General features: G+C 40.4%; 1 protein-coding gene across 1 annotated transcript in view; it reads left to right on the top strand.

Moving 5' to 3' along the window:
• UNKL (unk like zinc finger) overlaps window positions 1–27235 on the top strand; it is a 107809-nt gene that overhangs the window by 47917 nt on the left and 32657 nt on the right. Inside the window, exons 3-9 of the mRNA XM_089682082.1 lie at window positions 4512–4688; window positions 5538–5671; window positions 9860–9995; window positions 11288–11405; window positions 14606–14690; window positions 14792–14955; window positions 26449–26511. Of these exons, the coding sequence (XP_089538208.1) occupies window positions 4512–4688; window positions 5538–5671; window positions 9860–9995; window positions 11288–11405; window positions 14606–14690; window positions 14792–14955; window positions 26449–26511 (877 nt within the window). The remainder of the gene's footprint in view (window positions 1–4511; window positions 4689–5537; window positions 5672–9859; window positions 9996–11287; window positions 11406–14605; window positions 14691–14791; window positions 14956–26448; window positions 26512–27235) is intronic.

A 27235-nucleotide genomic window follows, 5' to 3' on the forward strand; every position in this document is an offset into this window, starting at 1 on the left:
ACAGTTGCGAAAGGTCACAAACAAGTTTTGTAGTTTGATAAAATATGAGGCTGGGTCAGATGAAAACTACAATACATTGTCAGCAAATAGAGCTGATCTGAAAGTTTGGTCGCCGATCGTGACACCGCTGATAAAAGCTGATATTATCAATAGCCTTTTTGGCATCCAAGGATATAACCGCAATGTCTTGTTTCAGATGAGCTTTGGCATATTCGAGCACCTTGCGTATGTTTTGGGTTGCTGAATGTCCTGGAACTAATCCAGATTTAGCTGGGTGTAATATGACAGGGAACAAGGTAGCCAATTGTGGCGCAATAATTTTAAAGAGTATTTTAGCGTCAACGCTGATCAAGGAGATAGGCCTATATGACCCAGGTGATACTGGATCTTTCCTCTTTTTGCGCAGTAAGATTTATGTATACCTGTGAGCCAGTGGGTAAGTACGGACCGTCAGTCCATATTGCCTTATATACATCATATAAAGTGTCTGGAATAAAATCTATTGTGAATTTATAAAATTCCGCACTATATCCATCAGGTCCTGGAGCCTTTGTGGTAGGTAATAGTCTAATCCTGGAGTGGATATTGTCCAGGGTATCGGGGCATTGAGGGCTTCTAGCTGATCTTGGGAGAGTTTTGGTAGGTGTGCTCTAGCGAATAGTTCCTCTGCAGCTTTTGTATCGATCGGATGCATGACAGAGTTGAAGTCCCTGCCAAGCAGTGGCAAGGTTCAGGGATTTGTATAGCCCAAGAGACCAAATCTTGAAAAAAAGGCCTGCCCTGGGGAGTTGGGGGTATAGATATTGGAAATAGCGATGTCATGAGAAGTGATAGTCCAGTGTAAAGTGAGTTTGCAACCTTTATAATCAGTTTTGATAAAACGTACAGTATAGCACAGGTGTTTATGTAATGAGTAGCTACACCCAACTTGCGACCTATAGAGCACCATATAATACCTGACCAACCCATAGTTTAGAAAGGCGTGTAAAATCATTTGCAGCCAGGTGTGGCTCTTGCAGAAGAGCAACATCTGCCCGCAAACGCTTCAGGTGCCTTAGGACTTGCATACGTTTGTTAGAACGTAGCCCCTTAACATTTCAAGAGATTACCTTTTAGGTGATCCCCATCATCTGAAGGTGCCATATCTGCCATGGTGAAGAAAAGGAAAGTAGCTCAAGGAAGGGCAACACCACTGCAGGCATTGACTCAACAAGTCCAATGTCATGAATGAGGGAAGGATGAACTACAGAAACATAAGTGGAACAACTAACAAACCAAACCAGCACGAAAAGCATAGCAGGGGAGAAAAATCTCTATTCAGTCATCTGGGACTTCTCTTTTTTTCTGCATGGAATAACCTTCATTGGAACTCCCACCTAGGACGCTTCTCCACCATGGCATGAAAGGGGCATGGTTTAAGGACCGGAGGTAAGATTTAGGAACAGGGAGGGAGAGGTAGGAGAAGGGGGAAAGAGGGAGAGGATAAGGAGAGAGAGGAAGGGGTAAGGGAAAGGGGGGTAGGGTAATAAGACTGGAGGAGAGGGTTCCCCCTTATCCATAGCCATATCTGATGATGTGTTGAGGTAGTGCTCTGCATCCGAGGGTGAAATGAAAGAGATATGGTTTCCATTAGCAGGTTGTATGTGTAGCATAGCAGGGTATGCCAGTGAAACTTTGATGTGTTTGTGGTGGAGGGTGAACAGATGGCGGAGAATGCTTTGTTGTTGCATCACTTCAATGGAATAATCTGCAAATAAGAGTAGTGGGTGATCATCTACAGAGTGGTTGCAGTTGCCCCGAAATGTTTGAAGTATGACTTGCTTGTGTGCATAATTGAGGTAGCAGACAATCACTGGTCTAGGTTTAGAGCGAGAGTCCAGAGGAGGTTCAATACAGTGAGCCCATTTGACCAGACAGGAAAAGCGGAGGCCCATTTGTTCAAGGATGGTGGTGGAGCAAATGTTGATAGTGTGTAGGTTTTGGGTAGGCCTATGATGCGTAGGTTATTCCGCTGTGAGTGGTTTTCAAGGTCATCTATCTTATCCAACAGCTCCCTTTGTAAGGTAGTGTGTCTGACCATAGCTGCAGAAATTGCCACCGAATCATCTTCCACAGTGGATATCCTTTCCTCCATTGTGTAATCCTCTGGGCCTGGGTCTCTAGCCCTTTAAGAACGGCATTATCGACCGCTTCAGTAAGGGTGGAGGTGAGGAGCGCTACCAGCGCCTGTGCTATTCCAGCTGGTGATGAAGGATCAGGAGCAGCCTGAGTAGGTGAGGGCTGGGATGGTGTGTCATTTGTGTGTACTCCTGGATTGGAGTGTGCTGCAGGCACCATCTTGGCTGCAGCAGCCGCTGTATTCCCCTGTGACAGGCTGGCTAGCAGGCACTTGGCTGCTCAAGGAACTTGTCCATGGGGCAGAGGAGGGGGAGGGAAGGTGAACCCTGGGAAGGTGCAGGCTCTATTGACAGTGGTGGAGGAGACCTCCTGTCCATGCGGCGCCGGAACCGGAAGTCCCCATCCATTGTTCTAATTGTAGAAGGATGGAGAGGGTGAGGATCCCAGTATGTCACTTGTCCTACCTGTTACGTGACAGCATGTCTAGGTGACAACTTTGGGTTTGTTTGATACTTTGGGCTTTGTCTTTGGGCTATGTGTGTGTGGGATCATGTTTTCATTCTTTATTGTACTGTAATGTCACTGGACAAAAGAGTGCTTAAAAATGTACGCACTCCATACAAATAGTCTCTCGACAGTTTCAGCTTTCTGTCCTTTATTAAGCTTGCAGTTGTAATGGATTTCTGACCCGATGATGCTAGAGCAAAGTATGTAGACTATTTATTTTTAAGTACACTGTTCTATAGTTTCCTGTCTTTTTTTCCTTTTAATTGAATTATGCTACTTAAGGTGGAACTCCAGACAAAACCTTTTTTTTTTTTTGATCGAACAGGAAGGACAAGATCCTTTTGTCATATTTGTATTGCTGTCAATGGCCACATTGGGGAGGTTTACAGGAAATTTTTTATAGTGCCCAGACAGAAGTAAAAAGCCAATATGGGTGTCTAATCTTTCCTACAAAATGTATATTTTTTTTAATTGCCGTTGTGCATCTTTTGAATATGTTTCTCAATTGTCACTAGAACAGGAAGTGAGTGAAGATCTCTCTTCTAGGGATACCTACATTAAAATAAACTGGAAGAGCATCTATCCCTTTTCCACTTTTTTATTTCAGAAACTGAAATATACAATATAAGGATTCACGCTATCTGGTGACCTGTTTTTTTTTTTTTTTTTTTTTTTTTTTTTTCTGCACTGGATAATTCACTTTTCTGCTTGAGCACATAGAATCAATTACTTTCTACGTGTCCTATTCAAACAATAACATTGATATTATGTGCACACCACAGTGGCTGGTGCCACAAGTCACCACGCAACGCACTGCTCTGCTGTGCAGTGTCATAAAAGGAGTAAAGAAATGGTGTGCTGCACTGTAAAACGCTGCATTTCACCATGCAAGTTAGTGTGAACCTAGTCTGTGGTCCTGTTGACACCGTGAACAGTGCGTGAACAGTGATGTGCAGTTTTCCCACAGCAAATCAATGCAATTCACTGCAAGGTCACGTGGAAAGCAATGGTTTTCTAAGTGACTCAGTCACACCACAGTGCTGTGTAGGCCTGCATTGTGGTGTGCTGTGCTAACATGCAGAATGTCTGCATTTTAAAAGAGAAGTATGGATGCCGCATCGATCCAATACTGCATCTGTCCCCTGCTGGTTCTACACTGAGTGATCAAACAATGCTGAATGCTCAGTTATTCCCTCCACTCTGAGCAGAGTGGCTGTGACTGTCAGTCACCAGCTCTCTGTTCTGCCCCTCCAGCACTTACTGGAGCACTGGGCTGTGACATCAGCCAAAAGCAGGCTTTTACCCGCTGTCGGCTGAAAAGGGGTCACAGGAGTGCAGAACTAACTGCACTCCTTTGATCCTTAAGAGAAGTATAGCCAAAAAGCTTTGGCTATGCTTCTCCTTTTAATGCAACACACATGCACACATGTAAATGTAACTTAAAACAAATATTAGTATTTTGTCTTTTCCATGGAGATTAGCTTTAACCTTTTGCTAAAATCCAGTGTGTACAACTAGTTTACTACTGATAATGAAAATCTGCCAGCTCAGTAAATACACTGATTTAATTGTCCTCAACAAAGAAAAAGCTGATAAGAGGTTCTAACTTTTCCACAGTACATTTGAAGTTAAAATGTTTAGCCAGAGTTCCATTTTCTTTTTAACAAATGCTCCTTTGTTAAATCCTAGTAATGAAATGTTGCAGAGTTTATTTTCCTCTTGTGTAATGCTTCAGAAAAATTCAGTGTCGGCTATTTTTAGATGTTGAAGTAAAGTAGTACATTCCTCTCTTCCTACTGCTCTAAGTGATGCCACAATCAATATTGATCTGATTCTTCATGCAGAAATAACTGTATTGACTGTGTTATTTCTTTTTTCTCTTTCAGTTGTCCATATTTGCATAGGACAACAGGTGACACAGAGAGAAAGTATCACCTACGATATTACAAGACCGGTACTTGTATTCATGAAACAGATTCTCGAGGACATTGTGTGAAGAACGGACCCCATTGTGCCTTTGCCCATGGTCCTCATGACCTTCGACCTCCTGTCTATGATATAAGGTAATCCAGTCCTGTGTGCTGAGCTTTTTCCATGACCTACATGTCTGTTGGGCTTTGTGGAACTTCTGCCAAAACAGGGTTTTTTTTTTTTTTTTTTTTTTAAATAGAGTAGGGAAGGGTTAAAACCTCTGTCAGGTTTTAAAGCTGACTATATGCTAATTTTGGGATATTTCCTATGTGACCAACTAGACAGGAAACTAGAGGAAATCTTCCCAACTGGGATACTGCCAGCTGTAAAAGCACCCCATATGTTATCAAAAACCTTGGGCTGGTGTTAAAGGAAGTATGTAGTTGTTATGCCAGTATTTTGCCTTTATCATGGAAGGAAAATGTATACAGTCTTCTATCCAGCCAGGAGGGGATGCTCTGGTGTCTTTTTTACATATTTTAGCTATTTCAGCTTTCACCTTTCTGTAAAATAGTGGTTAGTATTTGTGCATGATAAGATATGCTCAGTTAGCAGTACAGAGAGTCTGTTTGTTTGTTTTTAATAATGAGAGAACTGGCCCATGGATATGCAAGGTTAGGGAGCAAAAAATACAACCTCTGTTCAGTACAACTTGGCAGCAGGAGCAGAAACTACCTATATAAGCAGCATACAGGACTGCCTCCGTGTGTGTGTGTGTGCGTGCGTGCGCGCGCGCGTGTGTGTATGTGTGTGTATATATATATATATGTATGTAAAAGTGTTTTTACATTTTATATATAAAGTAGGTTAAAAACGTTTGAAAATACTTTTTGTCAGTTGAAGAAATTTGCAATAAAAGTGACCAGCATTGGGCCAACGTAGACACATCACCTCGTATCCACTTAGTTTGATAATTTATTTTTCTTTGATTGGTGCAACAGGGAAATCCAAGCACAGGAAGCCTTACAGAATGGGCAGCTTGGGAGTGGTGAAGGGATTCCTGACTTACAGCCAGGAGTCTTAGCTAGCCAAGCAATGATAGAGAAGATCCTCGGAGAGGACCCAAGATGGCAAGGTAAGTTTAGGAATAACTTCTTGTCAGAAGGACCACAGGTCAATATAAACATGTACATGATTATTACTGTACCATTGAAGGGCCAATAAACCTAACCGACAAGCTGGACTATATAAATGTGCTCTTATTGATACAGTCATGTTCAAAAGTAAGCATGCCTCATTGACATTGTTGATTTTCAACATATTTGAACCGAGCAACATTATATTTTCTTTTTGTACAGTGTTTACAGATAAAGATGATATATTTGAAAAAGAACCCCCCCCACAAAATGTTTGCCTTTTCAAATTTATTTTACAAAAATATGAATATATGTAATGGTGTACTGCAGGGGTACTCAGCCTGTGGCCCTCAGAGCTCTCTGACTTTGACTCAGTTGTGAAAATGGGACCACTAACCTATGGAAAATGTATTCAACTACAAGGTGGTTGTGGGTTTCCTCCTGTGACCTGACCATTTGGAATACTCCCACAACATTTCATTGGTATTTCAATTAGGACTTTGATTAGGCCAGTCATTATCCCCCCCCCTTTTTTTTTTTGTTAGCCACTCTAAGGTTGGTTTGCTGGTGTTCTATATCTCCCATGCAGATTACATTGCTGCAGTCCCTTTCTGATTGAAGATGCATTCACTATAAAAACAACAGTTTTAAGAATTGCCTGCAGATGCACAGGAATTTGGGGATCTTGGAGATGTCTTGTGGCATCATTCAGCTCTTTAATGGAATTTGCCAGGCTGGCCAGTATTGGACAAATTAGCAGTTTGAAATCTATTCTATATTTACTTTATATTATTTACAATGGAATGACTGATATTAAGTACTGTGGTGATCCCTTGCTAGACTCCTTGACATCCACAACCTTCTTTCTGAGGACCTTAGAGAATGCATTTGATCTTGGCATGTTGACATCAATAGCAAAGAGAACACAAGACTCTAAATGTCTGAGGTTTAAATATCATATTTCTCACCTGCACCTTTGGTGCTAGTTCACACTGGAATTGCACAGGAAAGCGGCCCATGTTCCTGTGAGATTCACTGCAATGTGATTTTCAGCCCATTCATTTGCACTGGATTGCTCCAAAAGTAGTGCATGCACTACTTTTCAACACATACTGCAACCAGATTGCATGGTACTGTGGTATCCGTAGCAGACAAATGTACTATGTTCGTGATTTGTATTTGGGGCGTTGTTAGGAATCTATTGCTGCCCGTGGCGGATCGCACATCCAGTGCATTTGGAATTCAGTGCTGAAAATGCGCATGGAACATTGGTTCAAGTATATCACTTTATCACTTTTTTCTGTAGGCTCTGTCTGAATGAAGATCTAATGTTTGACTTTTTCAACATATTTGAACAGACAATAATTTCCATGGGATGTTTTTTTTCTTTTATTACTTTTTCACTTGACTGTGTATTAATGTTTGGGGGTCATATGTGAATTGGATAATTTTTTCCTGTTGAGCAACACCCCATGATTTAACATCACAGAAAGACTTTGCTCAGCTTATGAGTGTTAGCATGTTGGTTTTTTTTTAGAGGAATTTTATGTAAGGCAGCTTCTAACTTTAGGTTACCTGGCCCTTTATGAGACTTGCATAAATAAATGAGCTGATAAACATTAAACATCATAGGTAAGGCCAGACTGCAGCACGTTGCAGAGCAGTGTGGGTATATGCACATTCGTTCTCATGTGTGTTGTTGCAGTCTCTATGATGGTTGGCTATTTATATTTTGTGTTGTGAATGCTTTGCTGTTCTTTTTGGCTACAGGTTGATCTAGCCGTGTGAATGTTCTAATGCTCTGATTGGCTACAGGTTGGTTTTTGAAATGCCCACTTTGAAGAGTGTTACTTGCATCTGTAAAGAAAAGGATACATTTAACAGAATTATTTTTTAAAAAAGTGTTACCATAGCATATATTTATTTATTTTTTTTTTAAATCTTCCCAACCCAGTTTGCTTCTGGGCCCTAAATAGCCTATAAAATGCAGAGCACCACATTTTAGTAGATTGTCATGCAATATTGTAACGTGTTTTCGTGTTCTGAAACATACATTCACTATTCCATTCATACTGCTTGTAAATGAGGCTGTGGTAGGTGATGTCAGCTTCAATCCACATCTCCAGGGCTCCTCTACACCGCCCTGCTATCAGTATGCAATTTCTCACCCATTGAAAGCTGAAACCTAGAAATAGCATCCCCCCCCCCCCCGCCCCCATTTACAGTGTTTTTACATATATGACTGAGGCGCTGTCATTGCATTTTGTGATAGAATGACCTATTTTCTGGCATTCAGAAGATTGATATTTCCACAATAAAAGTGGTAGGTTTACAGGACATTTTGGAACCACTTACTGAAAAATGAAGACTATGCACTGGAACCTTATAGTGTGACATCTTGCATGGAGATGTTGATTTACACTGCTGTTACTATAGAAATTTTTTGTTAATAAATTACTCACAATACCAAGTTTCACCTGCAGGTAGTGTTGTGGATTGAACTTGAGCCTATAGCCTCTTATCCCATCAGATGATACCTCAATATAATAGTGAGACACTAGGAGAAAACCCCTCCTCCCCTCCTGCATTTGAAGGTAAAGAAAATGCCCATTAAGACTCCTAGGATCTATGACATCCGAAACCGGGATACAACTAAAGAAATGTTAAAAAGGAAAAAAGCTAAAACAAGAAACTGTAATATACCTTCCTATCTATTCTATACTAAAGCTAGTAGCTGAAAGATTAAAAATAGTTATTGTTGATTGCGAGAGTTACGCAAGACATAGAGGATTCAATTTTCTTTCCTGCAGCCATGGCTGAGACAAGGGGTGGGCAGGAGGGTCAGCTGCCCCAGGCGCAGCAGTAGGTGGAGTCACCTCCTCACCACACACGCCCCATATAAGTGGCTACAACATACCCACTCTCCATCCCCATCCCACCACAGCTGACGCTAAAAACATACCATGCATGCACAACTAGCTGCTAGAAAGCAAGCAATTGGCCACACGTGCAGTGCACACCCCATGCCAACAATGGGCAGCCAAAGCTAGGGGGCAGAGAAGCGATGCTATTGTGTTCTGCTGGCGTGGAGCCTTCCAGGCTAGCAGAACACAATGATTATTGCTAGCTGCCCTAGCCGCTGGCAGTAATTGCATGTAAAAAAATCTGACAGGCTGGTTGTACCCAAGTGAATCGATGAATCTGCTACATCCAGCCTGCCCATGGATGGATTGAATCTTACCAAGGTTCAATCCCTCTATGGCCGGCTTTAGTTCCTCTTTGAATTTTTCTTTATGATGGCCACATTGAGCTTTCCTTTAAATCTGTTGGCGGTTCATAATTCTGTCAGCAGTTGAGATTTTTTTTCAGTAGATAAAAGAATAGGTCTAGGTTTACAGTGTTTTGGATGATAATGAATAGTGACAATTCTGCATAAAGTAGCTTTCTAAAGACTTCCAGATGGTACAGCGCAGATGAGACCTTCTGAGCCAAAGCCCCATGCAGAGAGCACGATACACACTCTGCAACTTGGATGTCTGCTCTGCTGCTATTGTTTCCATACAGTATATGCACAATGAGCTGCTTAACCTGCCAAAAAATCCACAATGCAATGCAGCCCCCTCCCATAGTACAGTACACCAAGCAGACTTTTTTTCCTCCTGTTAATTAAATCTGCATTGAAAGTAGTACATAAAATGATCATTTACATTTATGTCTTGAGTTATAAAGATTAATAAAAGAAGACTTGCTGTGAAGTGAATGTTGTAGTTTATATATATAATTATCTGCTGTATGTTGTATGTTTGGTCTTTTGGTTTCAAACATACTGTACTTATGGATGCCTGCCAGGCTTTCCTGCTGCCACCTGGTGGGTAGAAACTAGAATGCTTTTATATTGTATTATACTTCCCTGATAGCTGCAATGATCAGCAAATAATTATTTTTCTTTGACTCAGCAGAATTGGTAATATTTTATCTGTGTACTTATTTTCTGTTGGTGACATAATAAGAAATATAATTTTACATATGAGATTTTAGCCGAGTTGGAACATGGTTGGGTCTCATACAATGTCAATAATTTTTTAAACAGAGCTAGAGATAATTGTTGGTTTTTGTAATATTTTACTCTTTTAGCATTTCTTGAAGGGTTCATAGGTTTAATATTTTTTTTCTTTGTTTTACCCCAGATACAAATTTTGTACTGGCCAGCTATAAAACTGAACAATGTACTAAACCACCTAGACTTTGCCGCCAAGGATATGCCTGTCCACATTATCACAATAGCAGAGACAGAAGACGCAACCCAAGAAAGTTCAAATACAGGTGCGTGAAATGTGAAATATATGTCTATGTTTTATTACTTTATATAACGGTCATGCAGCTTCCTACAGCTTATCGTTAGAGGCCATTTCTAGGCTGGAGGAGGCTTACCAAAGTGGGACACTGTGTTCTTTGAAATTTTTCCACATCTTGTCATGTTACAGCCAAAAACGTAAAAGTATTTTATTGGGATTTTATGTGACAGACCAACACAAAGTGGCAAATAATTGTGAAGTGTAAGGAAAATGATAAATAGTTTTCAAAAATGTTTTTTTTATATATATATATATATATATATATATATATATATATATATATATATATATATATATATATATATATATTCTTTATAAATTAATATTTTTTTTAGGAATCAACAATGCAGTTTGACAAAAACAGTCATATAAACACAAAACTTGGCATAACAGTACACAGCAGGTATTGGAGAAGAGGTAATAGTCTCCCAAGAAAGTACGGTTATGTCATGATAACCAAAATTACAAAAATGTAGCAATTCAGTAGGTATATACTTTGACACTTAACAGCAGTTGCCGTTCCTTTAGTCCCACTAAGAAAAGACACATCATGAAAAGACGAGTACAAGAGTAGAATAGAAGGAAGAGAGGATGGAGAGAAAAGAAAAAAAAGGGGGGGGTGGGCTGGTGAGTGGGCGTGGAGTCCCCCCTCCCTGCCTTGAGGTCACTGTGAATCTCACAGGGCAAGGCAAGGTCCAGGAGAATGGATTTACTGTTGTGATGCGAGGGGACTGATCTATATTTAAAAAAAAAAAAAAAAAAAAAATCAGCTATTGTTAGTTCTGAGAAACTTCTGAGGCTTTTATATATCAGCTTATGTTAGAGCTGAACCCAAAAACTTTGATTCAAAAGTAAAAATACACATGCCTTGTTTTTAGACCATGCTTTGCTTATCCTGGAATTCAGCTTTAATGAACTATGTTTTACACACTGATAGAATTGAATAAATTGCAGCACTTGCAAGTTTAAAGCAGCTTTGAAAATGTCATTCGTGCTATCCTGTCAGTTCATCTATATGTTGTGATTGGTCACTAGTAACCAAAATGGCAACCTCCAGCACTGGAGATTTGGTAGCAGACTTTGACAAATGAGCTGTAAGCTAATTAAATTGCTCAGGCTCTGTCACCTGGATATTGTGACATCAGACATAGTATTTTAGAATAGCAGCTTCCATCTAAAGCTAGTTTATCTTTTACTGAAAGGAGTTATTCCTTTTGATTCTTGTCTATTAGCAAATGATTGCTTACTACTCACTTTCAGGTCCACACCTTGTCCAAGCGTGAAACATGGAGATGAGTGGGGAGAGCCATCAAAATGTGAAAGTGGGGACAGCTGCCAATATTGTCATTCCCGCACTGAGCAGCAGTTCCATCCTGAGGTGAGCTATAACCCCTGTGACTGCTTTAATACAAAATCTTCTCCCATAGAACTGAATGTATAGTAGTTATTTGTGGTCTGAGTTTTGTTTTATTTGCAGAATCCTAGTTAGTCAGTGTAGTACCTCCTGATAATCAGAACAATTCCCATATTTGCCTAGTGCTCAGAAATGGCATGGTTATATTTTTTCATAGAGCACTGTGTAGAAATCTCAGTGTTCAGACTCTCAGCAGAAAGATGCTGCAGCAGAATTTTAGACAAATTCTATTGGCATTATATGATCGTCTCACCACTGCTGGTTTGTCATCTGTGCCATGTACCCTAAAAGCAAATGTTGGAAATATTTGTGTTTTATAAAAAAAAAGAAAAAAAAAAGCCCAATATCATGTGCTTGGTTGGGAAGGAGTAGAAGCAGAACGTCAGGCATAACCTCTCCCCCAGTTCTCCCCACTTCAAAAAATGTGTCAATAAACAAAGCCTGTAGTGAGAGAACTGGGGGACACTGCCATTGCAGACAACATTATGAGAGTATTTGTTGCTTTGCACCATCTGCTTTCAGTATTCTATCACTCACCTGGAGGAAGGAAAGTAAGATTGAAGTATGAAGAACCTCTTGTCAGAGCCATTAAATCAACCCTTTTCAACCAGGGTGCCGTGGCAAAATGCCTAACAATTGCCCAGAAATTGTGTACAAGCCAGCAGGTGAATCAAGTCTGCCTTTTAGTTACACAAAGCCACAGGCTTTCATTGTGCACCATTACAGCCTTCTAGCCGCTGGCATCCTAACTACCAGCAATGTGCTAAGGAGGATGTCGGGTGCCTTTTGTCTACCTGGTAAGAATGGAGGCTTTATCCCTCCCAAAACTCTACAAAGCCTCCTGAAAGTTTGTGTCTTAATTCTACATTGCACAGTCCCCTTTAGGTCTTGACCATGGTTTAAACGCTGTCACCTTCAGGTGAGGACACTGGCAAGCAAATTTGCTAGGAGCCCATATAACCCCTCTCACTCCCAGCAATCCCCAGTTTTCCCTCGTGTCCTTATGTAATGGGTGACTTTTTTGTACTGAGAACAGAGTTTCATAGTTTGATTTCAGTATAAGCGAAGGCTGAAGACTCCACCTGGTTCTTCACATGGAAAAGCTCTTTGTCGGTCTGGCTGCATTGATGCCACTGATGCAAAAGGATTACAGCTTGCAAAATGGTCACCCTTTGGCAGCGCCTCAGGGAGCCCTCCCCGTGGCTCTGGGAGCTATAATTCAGCACATTGCTCTGCTACAGACAGGCACACTACAGCTTCAGCTGCTACTCTGCTCCAGTTTGTGGCTGAGGTCTCCCCATTAACCTTCACCAGATTATCTAGGAGCCTTAGTGGTGGAATACAGGACAGGTGCACCCCTTCTGCTCCACGGTAACAGTCTTTGCACCAATCAAGATTGTGTGTATCCTGCAGGGAATCCCCTCACCCTGATGGTTGACATTGGACAGAAGGGAATTAGGATGAGGGGGCAGACAATCACTGTGCACAGGGCAAGGATGAGATTATTCAGGGTTCCTCTCAACATTTTTCACCTGGTCTCTAGACCTCCACTCCCTGGAGTTTCCTCTTATCGCCTTGGGTACATCCCAATTCTTAATTTTTTTTTTTTTTTAACTAGCGAGAAATTTTCAGTCTCTATTGCAGACCTGATGGGGAAAGTCTCTGCTCTCCAAGAGACTGCAGGACGTGCAAGTCTTTGTCTGAGTTGTCAGTCGCTGCAGCCTTGCATCCCAGTGATGAAGACAAAGTGAAAGAAGATGAGGAAGTGGAAAGTGAATCCTCATAGTCTTAGAAGTTCGCTAGGGAGGAGGGGAAGTCACCCTTGACATCTTCCAAGCTGGAAGAAACCATTAAGGTTTTGGTGAAATAGGTAGGGTCCTGTTCAAAACTAGAACAATTTCCACCTGATGGACCTAAGGCCACCAGTAAAGGATCCCTTCCCAAATCTAAGACACTTAGTAGGCCCTTTTTGGTTCACCCACAATTACAGGATGCTCTGTGCGAGGGCTAGCCACAACCAGACAAAGTGTGTATACGCTTCCCAACTGTTTTGTGCAGCAGTACACAGTGGAGGAGGCTTACCACAAAAAGTGGAAAGTACCTGTAGTGGATCAGCTATTTTATTTATTCTCTCTGAGGAACAGCTTCCAGGCTCATTATTCAATCCTATTTATCATTCCAAAGCTTAGTGGTGGTGTTTTGCCCATACTTGACTTGAAGGTTTTCAAAAACTTCTTTTGTGGGTTCAAAAATTCCATATGGAATTGGCCCGGTCTGTAATTGCATTTTTGCAACAAGGGGACTCCTAGCATTGACAGACATCACTTTTTTGAGATTTGTGGCTCTTCCATTTGGTCTGTTCATGAGCCTTGGGGCTTCACCAAGGTGCTTGTCCCCATCCGCAGGCTCTTGCATTCTTCGGGAATCCACGCTATTAATTGTCTGGATGATGTCTAAAGAAGGATCTCTCGTCATTCCGGCCATGGAAGCTGTTGTACAGCAGACAATACATTCATACAGTACTTCAAATGTTTGCAGAAGTTTGCATTGGATCCAACCAGCCCTTGGATTACCTAGGCCTAGACTTGATAAAGTCCAAAAAAGAAGTTGCACTTCTCACATTATTCAACCTTGTAATGGTGGGTGCTTGAAGTGAATGCTATGCATACTGGTGTGCCTGAACCAAATGCAAAGATTCAAAATCACCGGCACTGAAAATAGATTTTCCCATGTTTAGAAGACAGCATCACATGAAACATAAGAAACCAATGTTTCTGGGCTCTGCAGGGTCCCTTTCTGAAGGCAACATAGTGATATGCTTGAGAAAGGGACCCTGTGAGGCTCTGAAATGTCTGTTTTGTATGCCCGTTCACTATGCAGCAGGGAAGATGGACCTGGAAGACAAAGGTGATCACTGTAGTAGCAGTGACTACTACGGAGTTTATCCACTTCCACAGAGATCCCATATGTATGGCATATGTGTACTGGACCAATCAATGGAACTATTTAAAAAAAAACATGAGTTGTGTTAATTGCTTGATCAAAATAACAAATATTTGGCAAGTAAAACTATGTGTGTGTATGTACTACAACTGTATGTTTAGCTGCATGTTTTTGCTTTGGCATGTAACCAGTGTAACCATATTTTTTATTATTTTGTTTAGATTTACAAGTCTACAAAATGCAATGACGTGAGACAAACTGGGTACTGTCCAAGAGGTCCCTTTTGTGCTTTTGCACATGTTGAAAGTAAGTAATACATTTACAAAAAGGGAAAACAGAGTTTTTCCAGCTCACTTTTTATTGGGACCAGTATCACAAATTAAAGTATGTTTACCATATATCTTTAGGAATTCCCTCTACTGAAGAGACCATGAATGTGATGATGCAATCAAGTCATTTAAAACAAGCCCCTCCCCTCTACTCTTCTGACAGTATAGGCCTTTCTAATGACTGGAACACTAATATGAGTTGTACAAATAACATTCTGAACCACAATGAACAAACAACAAATGTAAGTGTTGATAGATTGATTTATTTTTTTAGTTTAATCAGTAATTTATTGTTGCACACAAGTGTCTTGCTTTTCCAATAGAATGGAATTCTTACTAAAGGGCCTGATGGTCATGAGGATTGTGCACAACCTCTTCCATGAAGGTTTGCTGAAAATAGTTATTAGTTCTAGTAAAAAATGGATGAACATTTGATGCACAACAGCTCAGTATACTTGTGTACAAATGCAGGAAGGGTTTAATATAACTGATGTTTGTAAATGACCTTTGTCGCTAGGGATCAGGTGTTTGCGCTCAACCATGGCCAGCAGTCTGTATAAATCAATGACAGGCAGTATGACTATTCTCACATAACTGCACATTGGAGCGGTTACATGGGATTAGGGAAAAATTAGCGGCCTGGATGCAAACTGCCTGTGTCCTGGGCCGCCCATCTTTCCCTAATCATGTGCAACTGCTCATATGTGTGGTTACATGTGAAAAGCTGCAGAGCCTGTCATTGATTTGTAGAGGCTGCTGATTGCAGCCGATCACAGGCATCTGTGCATGTCCACCACAGATAAATGGTAATTCTTGGCAGTGTATAGCCCACATTGTGTGAATGAGCCTTTAGGGGTTCACCCTTTTATAGTATATGTATAGCCAAAACATTTCTTTAGTTTTTAATTCAGTAGGGGAGGGTTAAGAGCCTTTGTTTTATTTATTTATCTTTTTCCCTGTGTGGGCCCTGCTAAAGAGATTTCCCTTCATTTCGTTTTGGATGATTTATCCTCATTCTTTAGGAGTTTCCCTCTTTCTGTCTGTGTCAGTGGTCATCAGGACAAATAGGTGAATCTCTGCAGCGGGGACATGGACCTCAATAGAAACTTGGCAGAGGATCTTACCTATCCCCAGTTTATAGAAAAAAAAGTTTTGCTCTTACATATACATTAAAGAGTGCACAGTTACTTTCAAGACACGTTAAAGCTTTTTAATTTTAGTTTGATGTTTAAAAAGGCAAAAAAAAAAAAGCTTTCTCCATCTTCATGGCAAATCCAGGAAAAAGCCATTACCTGCATTGGATGAAAAGAAAAATGTGAATTCAGCTTTTTTGTGAGCACCTTATTGTCTCAGGTTATTTTGACTAAATGTTATGCAGGCCATAGACGGGCCATTTATCGGCCAAATTTTCGGCCAATAAACGAAAAATTGGTCGGCCCCGTTGCCGATGCTGCCACCCATGTCCACGAAAAACGTCCGTTTTTTGGAGATTTTCCTGCATGACCAATAAAAATAAATGAGGAGATCTGCGAAAAACGGCCGACGGGCGCGGATGACGTCACTCCCGTGCATGCGCTGGAGTTCCGTCAGATTTGGCATTGTCAAATTTGTACAGTGAGCTTCGCATGCATGGCTCACTGTACAGGGGTGGACAGGCAGGTAAGTAACATCTAAAGCATGTCTCTTCTGCATTAAAATTCCTGCTTATCTGCCATTTTGTATTATTTAAGGTAACCCGGTAATGAGAGAAGTCTGGAGGCTGCCATTGCTGGCCTCCTTCTTACAATATTAGTCGCATGTCTGTCTTTAGCTTCTCATCTTCAGTCATCGACTAGAACAAACGTGCATATTAGAATATATATCTATATCTATCCTGCATATTGTATTTGGACTATTGCCTCAGAAAGTGTCATTATATCAGCATAACAATCAAGTAACCATCACTTTCAGAAGGCACGGTCCATGATGGCAGCCCCCATTTCTGCCATTACAGGTTCTTTGAAAATTGTAAAATACTCCATTTTAGGTGTTTACAACAAAGTAATCCACTCTCCATCAATTATTAATTAAACGCAATACTGGTGTACATGAAGGCTCTAACTGTGCAGTGTGTGCATTGGTACTTTACAAATACAGTATCGTAGCATTTTAGATTTCAGCATAAATAACTGTTTTGTAATTAAGCTGACAATTCTGAGATACTTATGCACTGTACTTTACACTTTAAAGTCAATATTCTTTCTACAAGTTATGTAACTTCATGATGTAGTGCTTTATTATTATAGGTAAGCACTTTAACAGCAGAAACCTGTCATCAGTTTATTCTTATATGAGGCTCTGTTTTTGCCTTCTAGAAATCCTTCTTTCCCTTTTTAAAGTGGTCATCAATTATTTTATTCTTTATACTCCTTTTTTTTTTTTTTTAGTCTTTTGTGGAGTTTCACAAATAAACTTTTTCTTATTCCATTTAAATTTTCAGGGCGTCTTTCTTTGCAGGACCTCTATGGCTTAAATCATTTATATGCAGTTGTCTTCAGTCTCCCTTTTTGTTTTCCCTAAATGTAAAAGGAATGTGTTGCCTAACTTTATTCTTTACTAGTAACTGACTTATAGTTGTTCTGCAACCAGTTGTGATCAATCTGCATGCAGTTCTGCAACCATTGTATTCCGAGTAAAAAGTAAAATAAAATCTGTATCTGTATACGTTTCTTTTGTGTAGTATATATTGCTTTATTCTTTATTAAAATGTGATACTACATTATATAACAGATAAGACCTAAAACTTTATTATTCTTTGCTATATGTCTAGTTATTACACATCAAATTGACTTGTATTGTAGCCAGTGGACTAATTTATCAAATTCACTGTGAGACAGCAGACAAATTAAAGCGGAACCCCTGGTGTGTGAATGGGGGAAAAATGGTTTGTAAATGAAAATTAACCAAATCCATCTTTAAATCAAATGTTAAAACATGCCAAATACCAATTTTTCCTATTTGTCTGAATCCTCACTTTCACCTACTTTTAGTCATTTTTTTAGTTCAACAAATAGACATTAGAGTGATGTAGCATCCTTTAAAACAGAGGGGTCTATTTATAACAAAAATCGCTTAGCAATTCTCCTAGTAAAAGTGCTATTAGGTTATTTCTTCTGCTGACTTGTTTTCATTCGTTTTAAATGGGAAGGGAAGGGGGGGGGGGGGGTCACAAATGAGATGATTTGGCTTCCCAGGATTTAGGTGAGGGTATATTAAGATGTGTGGGGTTTTTTTTTTTTTTGTTTTTTTATTTGGAATCTTGTATGTCACATAGTAACTGGATTTGGTACTTGTTTTTGCTGTCATACAGGAGCTTTTAGTTGTACTTTAATGCCTTGAGTTCCGCTTTGAGACATTTCAAGCATGTTTTGTTTCCTTTCTTACAAATAAAAAAAAAAAACACCAGGCATACACATTACTTGTCTTCTGTATTCATATTCTTCTTCTACAGATTTCATGCTGTAGTAGTCCAACAGTTACCTCCAGCTCAGGGAGCAGTAGCTCCTTCTCGCCTGTTGGATCCATAGGCAAGACAAAATCATTAGCAAATGGTTTGTGTTGTGAGTCAACTACCCCAGGTGTTACTTCACCAGGCTCTAACTATCCAAGAGCACCAGGTTTTGAGCGTGAAGATCAGGTACGTGGCAAAATGGGCTTTGGGGCTTGTTTATTATATCTCTCTTTTTACAGCATTCTACTCTTCTTCTTGATCTACTTCATTACCTCATTTTAATGAAGCTTTTTTTTCCCCAGTGAGACATCTGACGATTGATATAAATAATACATACTGTGTGTGTGTATATACTGTATGTATGTGTACATGTATGTATGTATGTATGCATATATATCTCTTAACATTATGACCACCCAGTGTAACTTGTCAAAGCACAGACACTACTAGACCTCCTGAAGGTATGCTGTGATATCTGGTACTAAGCTGTCAGTAGGTCCTATAAGTTGCGAGGTGGGGTTTCCATGGTTCAGAATTGATTTTCTAGCACAATCAACTGATTCTCACTTGGATTTATCTCTGAGGAATTAGAAGGCCAAGTCCAATACCTCAAACTCGTGTTCCTCAAACCGTTCCTGAATTCATCAGACCAGGCCACCTTCTCCTGTTGCTTTGTGGTACACGGGTCAGCATGGACACCTTGACAGGTCTATGCAGCCCTGTGTATGTGTGTGTATATGTGTGTGTGTGTGTGTGTGTATATATATTCCAGTATCTCACAGAAGTGAGTACACCCCTGACATTTTTGTAAATATTTGATTATATCTTTTCATGTGGCAACACTGAAGAAATGACACTTTGCTACAATGTAAAGTAGTGAGTGTACAGCTTGTATAAAAGTGTAAATTTGCTGTTCCCTCAAAATAACTCAAAACGCAGCCATTAATGTTTAAATGCTGGCAACAAAAGTGAGTACACCCCACGCAACAATCGTGGCAAAACCGAACTAAAATTTGGCACCTCGATCTGCATTTTGTTATTGTAGTACGTTTTAGGATCGTGGTAGCGTCGCTGTAATTCTGTGCACAATCTCAAAATGGCCAGGTTGAATGGATCCTCAGTTCACACTGATATAAATCTGATGCGAATCAGATGCTATCTGAAAGGCATACAGTCAGGTCCATAAATATTGGGACATTGACACAATTCTAACATTTTTGGCTCTATAGACCACCACAATGGATTTGAAATTAAACAAACAAGATGTGCTTTAACTGCAGATTGTCAGCTTTAATTTGAGGGTATTTACATCCAAATCAGGTGAACAATGTAGGAATTACAACAGTTTGCATATGTGCCTCCCACTTGTTAAGGGACCAAGTAATGGGACAGAATAATAATCATAAATCAAACTTTCACTTTTTAATACTTGGTTGCAAATCCTTTGCAGTCAATTACAGCCTGAAGTCTGGAACGCATAGACATCACCAGATGCTGGGTTTCATCCCTGGTGATGCTCTGCCAGGCTTCTACTGCAACTGTCTTGAGTTCCTGCTTGTTCTTGGGGTATTTTCCCTTCAGTTTTGTCTTCAGCAAGTGAAATGCATGCTCAATCGGATTCAGGTCAGGTGATTGACTTGGCCATTGCATAACATTCCACTTCTTTCCCTTTATAAAACTCTTTGGTTGCTTTTGCAGTATGCTTTGGGTCATTGTCCATCTGCACTGTGAAGCGGCGTCCAATGAGTTGTGAAGCATTTGGCTGAATATGAGCAGATAATATTGCCTGAAACACTTCAGAATTCATCCTGCTGCTTTTGTCAGCAGTCACATCATCAATAAATATAAGAGAACCAGTTCCATTGGTAGCCATACATGCCCACGCCATGACACTACCACCACCATGCTTCACTGATGAGGTGGTATGCTTAGGATCATGAGCAGTTCCTTTCCTTCTCCATACTCTTCTCTTCCCATCACTCTGGTACAAGTTGATCTTGGTCTCATCTGTCCATAGGATGTTGTTCCAGAACTGTGAAGGCTTTTTTAGATGTCGTTTGGCAAACTCTAATCTGGCCTTCCTGTTTTTGAGGCTCACCAATGGTTTACATCTTGTGGTGAACCCTCTGTATTCACTCTGGTGAAGTCTTCTCTTGATTGTTGACTTTGACACACATACAGCTACCTCCCTGGAGAGTGTTCTTGATCTGGCCAACTGTTGTGAAGGGTGTTTTCTTCACCAGGGAAAGAATTCTTTGGTGATCCACCACAGTTGTTTTCTGTGGTCTTTCCGTGGTCTTTTGGTGTTGCTGAGCTCACCGGTGTGTTCCTTCTTTTTAAGAATTCCAAACAGTTGTTTTGGCCACGCCTAATGTGTTTGCTATCTCTCTGATGGGTTTGTTTTGTTTTTTCAGCCTAATGATGGCTTGCTTCACTGATAGTAACAGCTCTTTGGATCTCATCTTGAGAGTTGACCAAAGTTCCAAATGCAAATAGCACACTTGAAATGAACTCTGCTCCTTCGTCCTACCTGTTCCTCAGTCCAGTGGTGTCCTGCTTCCATCGGCCATCTTCTCTCCCTGGCGCTGGCATCTTCAGTGTGGACACCCGGCTGTGAGAGCTTACGATTTCACAGCCGGGTGCCCTCTGCGCATGCACGAGAAGTGCTGCTCTTTGTTTATGACCCTGTAGTCTTGTGGGACCTGTCACGTGTCCCATAAGACTACGGGGAGGGGGGCGGGGAGGACAACTCCGTGGGAGCGGGTACTTGTCAAATTCTGGTTCCCCTCCCCAAAGGTCTGCACTCTCTGGTCATCTCCTGTACTATGTCCGCAGTCTCTGGTCTTCCTTCCACCTCTCCCTTTGTTCCTTCCAGCCACCCTTCCCTTCATTCATTCCTTCCTTCCTTCCACCCACCCCTCCCTCTCTTCCACCCCTTCCTTCCTGTCTTCCATTCCTTCCTTCCACCAACCCCTTCCTTCCTTCCACCAACCCCTTCCTTCCTTCCACCAACCCCTTCCTTCCTTCCTTTCTTCCACCAACCCCTTCCTTCCTTCCACCCCTTCCTTCCTTCCTTCCACCAACCCTTTCTACCCACCCTCCCTTCCACTCCTTCCTTCCTTCTACCCACCCTCCCTTGCTTCCACCAACCCTTTACTTCCTTACACCAACCCCTTCCTTCCACCCACCCCTTCCTTTGCATCGATTTGTTCCATCCATCCCATCCTTCCACCAACCCCATCCTTCCTTCAAAGATGCTGACTTTTATTTTTTTTTTTATTTTAACTGGAGCTCTGCTTTAAATCTAAGTTTTTGCAATCATAAATGGAGCAGGGTTGTGATAGACCCTCTGTCAGGTATTTATTGTGTCTCAATTGGGTAGATTTCATCTTGCCGCCTCCTATGTAGACCTCAGCAAGGAGACAAAGAACAATATGAAATATAGCTTTCTAAACCTACTTTGTCAAGAATATTTAGATGGAATTCTGATTCACTATCACTGTCAGTGTAGTGATTATGTATTGAAAGTGTTCCTGCAAAGGAAAAGCATGACTACAGGGGAAAGTGAAGCGAAATCGTTCTAATGACTGGCAAAAAAAATACTTTTTAGAGGAGTGGTAAAGGGATAGAGCACGTGGTGTCTACGGGACAGGATATGAGGAGTGCATATCCCCAACAAGAAAACAACCTTAGAGGTTCTATCCCTTTCCTACTGTTACCTTCATATTGTACAACATTCCTGTCCTGCGACTACAAACGGAGCACTTTTTTAATCTCTGCTGATTGTATTTGCCTAAAATTTCAGGTGAAAAACTGGTGATAGTCATTGAAACACAGAAATTGCTAATTTTGGGTGGGGGTTGTGTTTGTTTTAGGTCTGTAGTTTACTTGCTGATCCCCAGCCTTTTTTTTTTTTTTTTCTTTACCTAGAGCAGAGGTTGATCTTTTGGGTTCCCAGAGCTGTTTACATAATGTAAACGTATGCGCTACGCTTGGGGGCCCCCCCCAACTATTCAGCTGTAAGGGCCCATTCACACCAGAAACTGCACATAACTACACATTTTTGACTGCATGTTTACATGCATTTGAATTGCATTTGGCGCGCGTTTTGCATGTGTTTAGCACTGCATTTATCATGCAGCTGCAGCGCATTTTTCTATGCATTTTGGGCTTGGCTTTCTTCTATTTCCTTTGAGGTCCCTATGTCTTCGTAGTTTGTGGAGAGAAGCATGTCCCATCATTAGTACAGGAAGAAGATGGATCCATGTGATCACTGGGGGTCCATGCGATCACTGCACTGGGTTCTGGAAGACTTTTTGGTTGATATGGGCATCCTGATAAACACATGCAGTGATCAACTTACCAGTGTTCTCCTTTCTTTCTATGTCCATTTCTTCATAATTTGGGTAAATTTTTGCTGTAATTATTCTTCCAGATCTGTCTTTTTTTTCTTCTGTTGTCCTTATAGTGCTTATGTCTGGGGTCATGGTGCTCAGGATACTCCAAGACCTTTGTGATTAAGTCCTCTGCATTTATGGGTGACCTTTTTGCCATTATGGCTGTACACTGGCTCTCCACACACACCACATACACAGATACAAGAAGGGGAGGGACGCGTCATAATATTCAGTAAAAAAAATATATGTGTGTGTGTGTGACTGATCATGCCAAAAAATGCTCTTTTATTGAAGGATGATGATCATATGAAGCCACTTATTATCAAATAGTTGTTTTGCTCCTTACGTGGAAGCACTGACTAGGCTAGATACTGACCCATGGGGATCAGAAATGAACTGTCAGAAGTCCTGCGTAGCAAGGTAATGGAACTTTATAAAGATGGAAAAGGACAAAAAGATGTCCAAAGCTTTGAATATGCCAAACAGTACTGTTAGATCACCTATTAAGAAGTGGAAGGTTCGGGGATCTCTTGATACCATGCCAAGATCAGGTAGACCAAGAAAGGTTGCATCCATAACTGACAGGAGAATTGTCTGGGATTTAAAGAAAAACCCACAGGCAACCCTCAAAAGAAATACATACTGCTCTGGAAAAAAGATGGTGTGGTTTTTTTTAAGGAGTACAATACGGTGATACTTGAACAAACATTAGCTGTTTGGTGCCAGAAAGAAGCTTTTACTGCACTAATGCTGCAAAAAAAGCCCTGTTACCATATGCCTGACAACACCTTGAAATGCCTAACCAGGCCTTTTTGTGTCATTGATGCAGTAAAGGCTTGATCATGGCCATTTGGGTGATTTCTGTTATTATGATTTAAAAAGGAGCCAAACAACAATTTGATATTAAATGGCTTCATATGATCATCATCCTTCAATAAAAGAGCATTTTTTGGCATGATCAGTCATATTTTCAATATCAATACCAAAATGTCACAATTTCAGCCAGGGTATGTAAACATTTGAGCACAAGTGTGTGTGTAATATATATATATATATATATATATATATATATATATATATATACACACACATACTTTAAAGGGGAACAGCATTTGAAGTGCGTTTACCTGCATTTGCAGTGCAGTAAAATGCAGCACACTCTTCTACTTCTTTTTTTTTTTTTTTAATATATATAATATTTAATATATTTTTTTATATATATATATATTTTTTTTTTAACTGCGCACCACTGCACTGCTATGATGTAAACTATGCCTATAGGATTACATTGATTATGACTGTCTATGCAGTTGGAGTGCAGTCCAAAATGTAGCTAACTGCATCTTACTGCGTTGGGTGTGAAAGGGCCCCAAGACATCTGCTCTTCTCCTTGTCCTTCTGGCATTGTTGCTGACATAATTTCCCAGTCTTCTTACAGGTCTGGAGTCTTCAGCCATTCAGAGTTTCTTCTGCCATAAACCACTACCCGCTAAGACTTTAGTTCTGTTTTTAGGTTTTTGACCAGGAACACATATAAAGGTCAATATTGACTGCATAATTGTTTCACGTCAGTGACTAAAGCTGGCCATACACTGATCACAGTTGGCCTAGTTCAGCAGGGACCTGGTGAATTTTCATCCTTGCATGGTCAACTTTAGCCATTGGCAAGGACCAAGCAAATTTTTATCAATGTGTGGCCTTCCGTGCTTGAAAGAAGGTGATCAGCTGCTGTCTGCTGTGCCTACTGTCAGAATACAATGTCTGGTCAGTGGGGCCTCATGTGTGGATGGAGGAATTTGTTTATTTTTTTCGTTCACCTAGCAGGCTAAAAAAACAAAACGGCTTGAGTATGAGCAGGACAGCCTGGTGTTTGGCATCATAGCCTTATACAGTTGTGTTCAAAATAATAGCAGTGTGTTGAAAAAAGTGAATAAAGCTCAAAATCCTTCTAATAGCTTGTATTTCCATACACACAAATGCATTGGGATCACTACACATTCTATTCCAAATCAAGACATGAAGAAAAATATATCAAATTTGTGTTGTTCCTCTAAAAAAAAATGAAGGAAAGTGAATATTAGATTGTTCAAAAAAATAGCAGTGTTTGTATTCTTCTTTACAAACTCAAACATTCACTATATAAACTGAAAAATGTTGGAACATTTTGCTTTCCTTTGAATTACTTAATTAATATTTCGTTGTATAAGCACTGTTTCTGAGAACTGCTGTACATCTGTGTTGCATGGAGTCAACCAACTTCTGGCTCCTGTGAACAGGTATTCCAGCCCAGGATGATTGGACTACATTCCACAGTTCTTCTCTATTTCTTGGGTTTGCATTTTTGATGTCACCCCACAAGTTTTCTATTGGATTAAGATCCGGAGATTGGGCTGACCACTCCATAAGGTCAATTTTGTTGGTCTGGAACCAAGATGTTGCACGTTTACTGGAGTGTTTGGGGTCATTGTCTTGTTGGAACACCCATTTCAAGGGCATTTCCTCTTCAGCATGACCTCTTCAAGTATTCTGATGTATTCAAACTGATCCATGATCCCTGGTATGCGATAAATAGGCCCAACACTGTAGTATGAGAAACATCCCCATATCATGATGCTTGCGCAACCATGCTTCACTGTCTTCACAGTGTACTGTGGCTTGAATTCAGTGTTTGGGGCTCGTCTGACAAACTGTCTTCGGCCACTAGACCCAAAAAGAACAATCTTACTTTCATCAGTCCACAAAATGTTGCGCCATTTCTCTTTAGGCCAGTCAATGTGCTCTTTGGCAAATTGTAACCTCTTCAGCACGTGTATTTTTCAACAGTGGGACTTTGCGGGGGTTTCTTGCAGATAGCTTGGCTTCACATAGGCGTCTTCTAATTGTAACAGTACTCACAGGTAACTTTAGACCTTCTTTCATCTTCCTAGAGCTGATTGTTGGCTGAGTCTTTGCCATTTTGACTATTCTTCTATCCATTTGAATGGTAGTTTTTTGCTTTCTTCCACGTCTTTCAGGTTTTGGTTGCTATTTTTAAAGCATTTGCGATCATTTTAGCTGAGCAGCCTATCATTTTCTGCACTTCTTTATATGTTTTCCCCTCTCCAATCAACTTTTTAATCAAGGTATGCTGTTCTTCTGAACAATGTCTGGAACGACCCATTTTCCTCAGAATTTCAGAGAGTAATGCACTGTAACCAGCATGTACAACATTTGCTGCCTTCCTTCCTTAAATAAGGGAAATAATTGCCACCTGTTTTTCAAAGAATGAATGACCTCACTAATAGAACTCCACACTGCTATTATTTTGAACATGCCCCTTTCAATTAGTGAATCAATTACACAGAATCAGCAGCATGCATGTCATGACTGTTGGGTCTGTTGGATTTCTATTACTCTACTACACCTGCTAGTAAATTATTTGCCATGTAGAAATCTCATTTCTACCAAAAACAGTGATTGATCAGGTTAGTGATGTCTGACTGCTATTATTTTGAACACAACTGTATATAGTTATAAAGCTAACAGTTTATTCTAGAAGTTGGTAGTGGCATTGCTTGCATTTCTAAAATAACTTTTTATTATGTTTTTCTTGGCAGCTTGTCAAAAATGTTTCACTGTCAGAAATTTGTGCAAGCCCTTAATGCAGAACTTGTACTAAAAAGATAGTTTATAGTTCCCAAAAACAAGTGTATAGTCACGCGTTACTTCTTCTGTATTTGTGTTTTATTGAAGATATATCGATGCATTTATATTACCAAGAAATGATTTCCTATTTTAACCTAATTGCATAACAAAAAGTGTATTTGTATTTTAAACCTGCATCACCGAACGTTTCCTTTGTTTCCTAGGCAAAACACAAGTGCCTATCTTTGGATAGCAATCACAAAGTGAATGATCAAGAAAGCAAACAGGTAATATTTTTATAAAGGTAATAACCTAGATATTGTTAAAGGGATACTGTGATGATCATGTTTCTTATGTATACAGTGGGTATAGAAAAGAATCACCCCCCCCCCCCCATTTTTAAAATAATCACATTTTGTTGCTTTGCAGCCTGGAATGAAGACACACAGTTTTTGTTTTATCCAGCTGTATTTATAACATTCAAGTGAAATGTATAACACCAACATGTCAGGGAAAAAAAGAGTCAAAAACAGAATCCTCGAGTTGGAAAAAGGATCACGCCCCTCCTAAAAATGACTTGTAAACGCAATCAGGTGTAGCTAATCACCTTCTCAATGGCACACAAAGCCATTTGACCTTCAACAGTGATCAGCTATGGTTATTTTGATTAGCTCAGCATGAAAAGAGCTTTCCTGGAGCATTTCAGTCCATGGTGGTGTAACTGAAGCAAACAATCAACTATGGGTGGCAAGGCACTGTAAATGCCCCCTGGGATAACGTTTTGGAGAGGCACAAGGCAGGAGATGGATACAAAAAAAATTTCAAAGGCTTTATTAATGCCTAGAAGCACAGTGAAGTATACTATTAAGAAATGGAGGGTGTTTGGTACAACACAAACCCTCTCTGGATCAGGGCGTCACTCCAAACTGGATGAAAGAGCCAGGAGGAAACTGGTCAGAGAGGCTGCCAAGAGGCCAAGAGCAACTCTGAAGCAGTTGCAGGAATTTGACA

The sequence above is a fragment of the Staurois parvus genome, unplaced genomic scaffold (genome assembly GCF_062004578.1).
Source record: "Staurois parvus isolate SC_StPar_1 unplaced genomic scaffold, SC_StPar_1.0 ptg000018l, whole genome shotgun sequence".
In the NCBI taxonomy this organism is placed as follows: Eukaryota; Metazoa; Chordata; class Amphibia; order Anura; family Ranidae; genus Staurois; species Staurois parvus.